The 9,083-nt window shown below is 48.5% G+C and overlaps 1 protein-coding gene across 3 annotated transcripts in view; it reads right to left on the reverse strand.

The window, feature by feature from the left end:
* LOC141051085 (uncharacterized) overlaps nt 1–8,388 on the reverse strand; it is a 41,883-nt gene extending 33,495 nt beyond the window's left edge. Inside the window, exon 1 of one of the 3 annotated variants that reach the window (XM_073547944.1) lies at nt 8,288–8,388. In XM_073547944.1, coding sequence (XP_073404045.1) covers nt 8,288–8,314 — 27 coding nt within the window. In that variant the 5' untranslated portion in view covers nt 8,315–8,388. The other 2 variants (XM_073547945.1, XM_073547946.1) reach the window with 2 other exon arrangements.
* Between the last annotated feature and the right edge of the window lie 695 nt (nt 8,389–9,083).

Genomic DNA, 9,083 nt, shown 5'->3' on the forward strand with positions numbered 1-9,083 from the left:
GGATAGGTCATCGATATCGTAAGAAAAAGTCATCTGGCTGGAAAACCGTTTTAACCCCTTCGCGACCCAGCCTGTTTTCACCTTTCTGACCTGGCCAATTTTAAAAATTCTGACCACTGTCTTTTTATGAGGTAATAACTCTGGAATGCTTCAACAGATCCCTGTTATGATGAGTCACCGAAGGAGGAAAAAACAAAATACCAGCTAAGTCCAGAAAAACCAGAGAGGTTGGCAGCTATCGGATTGCAGACCCCTGAACCTATCCACAACAACCAGCAGTAGCCGTGGGGGGTTCCTACAGCGCCCTAGACCCCTCGATCACAGCCGGAGAGCTACATAGCCTAAAGACAGAAAAGGGAAAAACAAAACTGCCCCAGAGCAGACCCCAAAGCAATAGGCAGCCCCCAACATATAATGACGGTGAAGCAAGATGAAAATACTAACACAGATAGAAAGATAGGTTGAGCAAATGATGGGGCCCAAGCTAACTACACAGGACAGGACAGGAAAGCTGCTGTCTGCCATCCGCAAAAACCCTATCAAAATGAGCCAACCGACTGATAGGAAAAACAGGCCCTGAAGTCGCAAGGCTTCAAAAGACTATATCAGCACTCAGGTATATTCTGAAGACAGAGCAAAAGATCAACAGATCAGAGACAAAAATGGAATTCAGCTCACCCCCGGCCGGGGATGGCAGAACTCCCAAAAAACAAGGCAAATAAAAACAAAACTGAAGAGTACAAAGCAGAGCAGAAAAACTTAGCTTTGAGATGCAGGAATCAGACTGGTCTCCAAGAATCCAGCAGGAAAATCACCAGCCAGGAAGAAGGGCGTCGGCAGCCTTATATCCAGTCCTCAATTCCAGCCACCCAGTTATCATCTAGCTGCCCAGGTGTTTGGTAATCAGGAGGTGCCACCCCAGGAACTACTGGTTCAACAAACCTCTTCAACAAGGACTTATGAAACACATTATGAATTTTAAATGTGACAGGAAGAGCCAACCGAAAAGAGACCGGATTAATAATCTCCAAAATCTTGTAAGGTCCAATAAATCTAGGCTTAAACTTAGGAGAAGCCACCTTCATAGCGATATTTTTTATGACAACCAAACCATATCACCCACCTTAAACTGGGGACCAACGGTCCTACGCCGGTTGGAAAACCGCTGGGCCTTTTCCTGGGAGAGAGACAACTTATCCACTACTTGGTCCCAGATCTGGTGCATTCTCTCCACCACAGTGTCAACACCTGGGCAGGCAGAAGGCTCCACCTGCCCTGAAGAAAATCGAGGGTGAAACCCAAAGTTACATAAAAAAGGTGACATCAAAGTGGCAGAACTAGCTCTATTATTTAAAGCAAATTCGGCCAAGGGCAAAAATGAAACCCAATCATCCTGATCGGCAGAAATAAAACATCTCAAATACGACTCCAAACTCTGGTTTGTTCTCTCCGTCTGCCCATTGGTCTGAGGGTGAAACGCAGAGGAGAAGGACAACTGAATTCCCAGCTTGGAACAGAAAGTCCTCCAAAATCTAGACACAAACTGAACTCCTCTGTCAGATGCAATGTTCTCAGGAATCCCGTGCAAGCGAACCACCTGTTGCAAAAACAAGGGCACCAACTCAGAGGAAGATGGCAACTTAGGGAGTGGTACAAGATGGACCATCTTAGAGAATCTATCACAAATCACCCAAATAACAGTCATTCTCTGAGAGACAGGCATATAAGAGATAAAATCCATTGAAATATGGGTCCATGGCCTCCTGGGGACCGGCAAAGGCATCAACAACCCACTAGAGCGAGAACAAGGTTTAGACCGGGAGCAAGTCCCACAGGACTGCACAAAATTCCTGACATCACGAGACAAGGCGGGCCACCAAAAAGACCGACTCACCAGATCTCTAGCACCAAAAATACCTGGATGACCAGCCAATGCAGAGCAATGAACTTCAGACATCACTCTCTTCTTCCACTGGTCAGGAACATACAACTTTCCACTGGGACAACGCTCAGGTTTGTCCTCCTGGAACTCTTCCAAAACACATCTCAAATCGGGCGAGATGGCAGAAAGAACTACCCCTTCGCCTAAGATGGTAGCAGGCTTGATCACCACAGGAGAATCAGCAAAGAAGCTCCTAGAGAGAGCGTCAGCCTTGACATTCTTAGTGCCAGGAAGAAAAGAGACCACAAAATCAAAACGTGTAAAAAACAAGGCCCACCTAGCCTTTCTAGGGTTCAAGCGTTTGGCCGACTCCAGGTAAATCAAATTCTTGTGGTCAGTGAGGACCACGACTTGATGTTTAGCTCCCTCCAACAAATGTCTCCACTCTTCAAATGCCCTTTTCATGGCCAACAGTTCCCGATCCCCCACATCATAGTTACGTTCAGGTGGGGAGAACTTTCGGGAAAAGAAAGCACAGGGATTCATTTTAGATGTTACAGGATCCTTTTGGGACAAAACAGCTCCTGCACCAATCTCAAAAGCGTCCACCTCTACCTGGAACGGGAGTGAGACATCAGGTTGCCGCAAAACCAGGGCAGAAGTGAATCTTCGCTTCAGCTCCTGAAAGGAAGAAACAGCCTCCGGAGACCAATTCAACACATCAGCACCCTTCTTAGTCAGATCAGTCAATGGCTTGGCAATACTAGAAAATTTTGCTATAAATTTCCGATAAAAATTAGCAAAACCCAAAAACTTCTGGAGGGCCTTCAAAGAAGTGGGCTGAACCCAATCATAAATGGCCTGTACCTTGGCCGGGTCCATTTCAATAGTTGACGGAGACAAAATAAATCCCAAAAATGAAATCCTCTGTACCCCAAAAAGGCATTTCGATCCTTTGACATACAAGGAATTCTCCCTCAAGATCCGGAACACAGTCCGAACATGTTCCACATGAGAATCCCAATCCTTGGAGAAGATCAAAATATCATCCAGATAGATAATCAAAAATTTATCCACAAAGTCTCGGAAAATGTCGTTCATGAAGCACTGGAAGACAGAAGGGGCATTAGTGAGCCCAAAAGGCATCACCAGGTACTCAAAATGTCCCTCCGGAGTATTAAACGCCGTCTTCCATTCATCCCCATGCTTAATGCGGATAAGATTATACGCCCCCTGAGGTCAAGCTTGGTTAACCAGCAAGCACCTTTAACTCTGGAGAATAGATCCGAAATCAGGGGTAACGGATACTGATATGTAATAATAATTTTGTTGAGGGCACGATAATCAATACAAGGCCTTAATGAACCATCCTTTTTGGCCACGAAAAAAAACCCAGCACCTAAGGGTGAAGAGGATGGTCTAATATGACCCTTCTCCAACACCTCCTTAATATAGGATCGCATAGCCTCGTGCTCGGGTACAGATAAATTGAAGAGCCGACCCTTGGGAAATTTACACCACGGGCTCAGTTCAATTGCACAGTCATAACTCCTATGAGGAGGCAAAGACGCAGACTCATTCTCACTAAATACATCATAAAAGTCCGCCAAATAGTCAGGAACATCATGCGACTGAGGAGAGGTGGAAAAAAACGGAGCCTCACTAAGGGCACACCGACAACCCAACTCACCACAGACACAGATTTTCAATCCAAAACTGGATTATGAATTATTTGCAACCAGGGAAACCCCAGAACAATGGTATCATGCAAATTATGCAACACCAAAAATCTGCAATTTTCTTGATGGTCTGGGGTGACCCGCATTACCACCTGGGTCCAAAACTGAGGTTTATTTTTCGCCAAAGGGGTAGCATCAATCCCCCTCAAAGGGATAGGCGTCCGCAGAGGTGTCGTAGGAAATCCACAACGTTTAGTAAAATCCAAGTCCATTAGGTTCAGGGCTGCTCCCGAATCCACAAAAGCCTTGGCGGAAAATGTGGACAGGGAGCAGATCAGAGTAATTGCCAGAAGAAACTTAGGTTGAAAACCACCCACAGAAAACGTGTGTGCAAAACGTTTCTTTCGTTTAGGACAGACAGAAATAATATGCGAGGCATCTCCACAAAAAAACACAGCTTATTACGCCTTCTGAACTCCTGACGTTGCTCCCTGGACAAAACTCTATCACATTGCATAGGTTCAGACACTTGTTCAACAGGTGGCAACACCTCTCGTGCAGTCCTGCGTTCACGTAAACGCCGATCAACCTGAATGGCTAATGATATAGAATCGTCAAGACCAGGGGGAACAGGAAATCACACCATAGTATCTTTTACGGCTTCTGACAAACCCTTCCGAAAGAGAGCTACCAAGGCATTATCATTCCAGGTAGTAAGGACCGCCCACTTTCGGAATTTTTGACAGTACAATTCTGCAGAATCTCGACCCTGGCTCAATGCCAACAGGGTCCTTTCAGCCTGATAAAAAGCATTAGGTTCGTCATACAACAACCCCAAGGCTTGAAAAAATGCGTTCACATTAGTCAGAATAGGATCATCTGGTTTCAAAGAAAACGCCCAATCCTGGGGATCGCCACGCAGCAAAGAGATGATAATTTTAACCTGCTGCGCGGAGCTCCCTGACGAGTTAGGCTTCAAGGCAAAAAATAATTTACAATTATTTTTGAAATTCAAAAATTTAGACCGATCCCCAAAAAACACATCAGGTGTAGGAGTCTTTGGTTCAGCAGCATGTGAATGAGCAAGGTAGGCGGAAATTCCCCGCACTTCCGCAGTGAGCTGCTCCACACGATCAAACAATTGCTTTATCTCCATTGAGAGAAAAAAATTCCCCCTACGGCCTCAGAGATATAGAGGAAAAAATATACACACTTTTTTTTTTTTTTTTACAATTCTTTCCTGCTATTGAGTACCCTAGGATCTGCGGTATGGCTGGTGATTCTGTTATGAATGAGTCACCGTAGGAGGCAAAAACAGAAATGCTAGCTAAGTCCAGAAAACCAGAGAAGTTGGCAGCTATCGGATTGCAGACCCCTGAACCTATCAACAACAACTAGCAGTAGCCGTGGGGTGTTCCTACGGTGCCCTAGACCCCTTGATCACAGCCGGAGAACTAAATAGCCTAAAGACAGAAAGGGAAATCTAAAGTGCCCCAGAGCAGACCCCAAAGCAATAGGCAGCCCCCAACATATAATGACGGTGAAGCAAGATGAAAAAACAATAACACAGATAGAAAGATAGGCTGAGCAAATGATGGGGCCCAAGCTAACTAAATAGGACAGGATAGAAAAGCTGCTGTCTGCAATCCATAACAACCCTATCAAAACATGAGCCAACAGACTGATCGGGAAAAAAGCCCTGAAGACGCTAGGCTTCAAAAAGACTAAATCAGTACTCAGGTATTTTCTGAAGACAGAGCAAAAAGGAATTCAGCTCACCCCAGCAGGGAATGGCAGAAATCCAGAAAAACAAGGCAAAACAAAACCAAAACACAAATGCAAAAAGCAGAGCAGAAAACTTAGCTTTTGAGAAGCAGGAATCAGACTGGTCTCCTAGAATCCCTCAGAGAAATCACCAGCAAGGCAGAAGGGCGACGGCTGCCTTATATCCAGTCAGCAATTACCGTCACCCAGTCATCATCATCCTGCTCAGGTGCTTGGTATTCAGCCTCACTACCTTCCTTCACCAGAAGAGGGAGTTCATCAGACCTCAATGGTGAAGGGGAAAATGAACTCACAACAGTATGTCTTTGGAATGTATATATATATATATACACACACACACACACACACACACACACATACATAAACACACACACACAGATACACATACACAGATAAACACACATAAATACACACACACATACATGCAGATACACACAGATAAACACACATACACAAATACACACACACACACATGCACAGACATACCTACATACACATAATGCACAGATGCACACACAGATAAACACACATACACACACAGATACATATATACAAAAAAAAAATACCTCTCTTCATTCCCTGCTGCTTCAGTCGGGCCACGGCTGCAGTGTTACTATGGTCATGGGCGGGAAAGCAGAGGGCTTGCTCCCTGCCTACAGACAGCGCTGACACATAACGGGGTCAGCGCGTTCCCGGCTGCAGCCACACACATGCGTCACAGCCTTCAGATGATGAACGCTGCGTGCGCGTACACACGTCCCGCCTAGTGATAATGAACCACCAGGGCAGGCACCTGCAGTGTTCTCTGAGCCGCCGCAGAGAACAATGTCAGTGTTTAGTGCTGGTCTGCGGCAGTGCCGCGGACCGACAAAAGAACCCCAGCGGCCCAGTCATGGGCCGCGGACCGGTGGTTGGGGACCCCTGATCTAGAAGATCAAGTAATATCCCAGAGTGGATGACATAATTCTCCACCACCTCCCTATCTATATAATTGCCTTGTAATGTTTTCATTTCCTGTTCTGTCCAGATGTCACCGTATCCCAGAATTCCAAGCGGATGAAGTTCACTGACCGCCATTTTGGGACACTCAAGTGATGGGTGTCTCAATATGGAAACGGCTGCTGGTACCAACCTATTGTGCGGTACCACCAGGGGAACACCGTCGCACCACACACACACACACTCTATACGCCGTATGCACAACACACACACTCAAACACAGTCAGTCACACACAGCCTCTTGCGCGGTACCACCATAGAAACACTGCACGAATTCCACGCAGGCACAATGAATTATTCGGCTGATCCCGGCGGCAGATGCGCAACATGTCTACAGGCAGAGGAAGTCGGTCACATTAAGGGTACGTGCACACGCTGCGGAATCCGCTGCGGATTAATCCGCACGGATTTTGCAAAAACCGCAGATAATCCGCAGGTCCAAAGACCTGCGGATTATCTGCGGTTTTGCCTGCGGTTTGGTCCTGCGGATTCACTATCTCCACAATGGTGGAGATAGGAACCCGCAGCGGTTTCCGCAGAAAGAATTGACATGCAATTCTTTCTGCGGATTCAAAACCGCAGCAAATCCGCGCGGTTTTTTCCGCAGCGTCGGCACAGCGTTTTTTTCCCATTCAAATGAATGGTACTGTACACAGCTGCTAAAACTGCTGCGTGTCCGCAGCGGCCAAAACCGCTGCGGAAACGCAGCGGAATCCGCAGCGTGTGCACGCAGCCTAAAGGGGTTTTCCCACGAACGAAAGTTTATTTTAAAACTTGTCTGTGTCTGACCGTGCACGGAGCATACCACAGCTCCTGGGCAGGGGAGGAAGCAAAAGACAATACTGACATTACAGCAGGGGATCACAGAGGATTCATTTTGTGAGGTAAAATATTTCACTGACTGTTTTTAAACAATATTTTACCTCATAAAATGTATCCTCTGCGATCTCCTGCTGTAATGTCAGTATTGTCTTAATTGCTTCCTCCCCTGCCCAGGAGCTGTGGTATATTCTGTACACAGTCAGACACAGGAGTGAGAGAGACAGAGCACAGGGGGGGGGAGACAGTTCAAACGGGACAGCACATGAGGGGAGAACACAGCACAGGAAGGAGAGAGACAGCAGACAAGGGGGACAGCACATGGGGAAGACAGAAGAGAGCATAGACGGGAGAAGTCAGCACATGGGGAAAGAGAGAGTGGATAGGTGGGTGAGCACATGGGGGGAGAGATTCTCAATGCTGCAAAGCCTGCCCCCCATCGTGACATTACCGCCCTCCCGATGCGATAGCATCATGCCTCCATCTAGTAGAAAAGTATAAAGGCTTATTTCACACTTCACCATTATAATCATCTGACTAGAATTCCCCAAAATAATAATATTCCAGCTTTCATTTTATCAGAGTCGTTCAAGGAATGTAAGAGGAGCTCTGAGAGAAAGCGTCAACTGTCCCCAAACCAGAGCGCCCTCCCCTGTAAACATGAGCCCAGCCAGCGCTCTATTACTGTCCATATACACATGGCAGGGGGCGCTATCTCCGGGAATGTAGGGGTTACTGCCCTCTGTGCAGCCCAGTAATGGGGAATCTCCAGCACCTACCTCCACCTGCAGGGGGAGCTATCTCTAGGAATGGAGGGGTTACTGCCCCCTGTGCAGCCCAGTAATGGGGAATCTCCAGCACCTACCTCCACCTGCAGGGGGCGCTATCTCCGGGAATGGAGGGGTTACTGCCCCCTGTGCAGCCCAGTAATGGGGAATCTCCAGCACCTACCTCCACCTGCAGGGGGAGCTATCTCTGGGAATGGAGGGGTTACTGCCCCCTGTGCAGCCCAGTAATGGGGAATCTCCAGCACCTACCTCCACCTGCAGGGGGCGCTATCTCCGGGAATGGAGGGGTTACTGCTCCCTGTGCAGCCCAGTAATGGGGAATCTCCAGTACTTACCTCCACCGGCAGAGCCGCACTCCACATATATGGCTGCTCTGTGCGCACAGGACCTGTAATGAGGTCACAGGAGGGGAGGAGTCAGGGGTCACATGATCAGGGGCCTCAGTGTATGCAGGACTCTGCTGTGCTGGTTGTCATGGTGCTGGATGAGGGGAAGTTTCTGTGTGGGGTCAGGAGGGGTTTACAGGGGGGATGTAGCAGAGCCGTGTGTGTACGAGGTGTACGGAGCGGAGCCGCGTGTGTATGAGGTGTACGGAGCGGAGCCGTGTGTGTACGAGGTGTACGGAGCGGAGCTGTGTGTGTACGAGGTGTACGGAGCGGAGCCGCGTGTGTATGAGGTGTACGGAGCGGAGCCGTGTGTGTACGAGGTGTACGGAGCGGAGCTGTGTGTGTACGAGGTGTACGGAGCGGAGCCGCGTGTGTACGAGGTGTACGGAGCGGAGCCGTGTGTGTACGAGGTGTACGGAGCGGAGCCGCGTGTGTGTACGAGGTGTACAGAGCGGAGCCGTGTGTGTGCGAGGTGTACGGAGGGGAGCCGCGTGTGTACGAGGTGTACGGAGCGTAGCCGCGTGTGTGTACGAGGTGTACGGAGCGTAGCCGCGTGTGTGTACGAGGTGTACGGAGCGGAGCCGCGTGTGTACGAGGTGTACGGAGAGGAGCCGTGTGTGTGTACGAGGTGTACGGAGCGGAGCCGTGTGTGTACGAGGTGTACGGAGAGGAGCCGTGTGTGTGTACGAGGTGTACGGAGGGGAGCCGCGTGTGTACGAGGTGTAAGGAGCGGAGCCGCGTGTGT

Source organism: Dendrobates tinctorius, unplaced genomic scaffold (assembly GCF_039654945.1).
Source record: "Dendrobates tinctorius isolate UK_male_01 unplaced genomic scaffold, ASM3965494v1 ptg000155l, whole genome shotgun sequence".
Classification (NCBI taxonomy): Eukaryota; Metazoa; Chordata; class Amphibia; order Anura; family Dendrobatidae; genus Dendrobates; species Dendrobates tinctorius.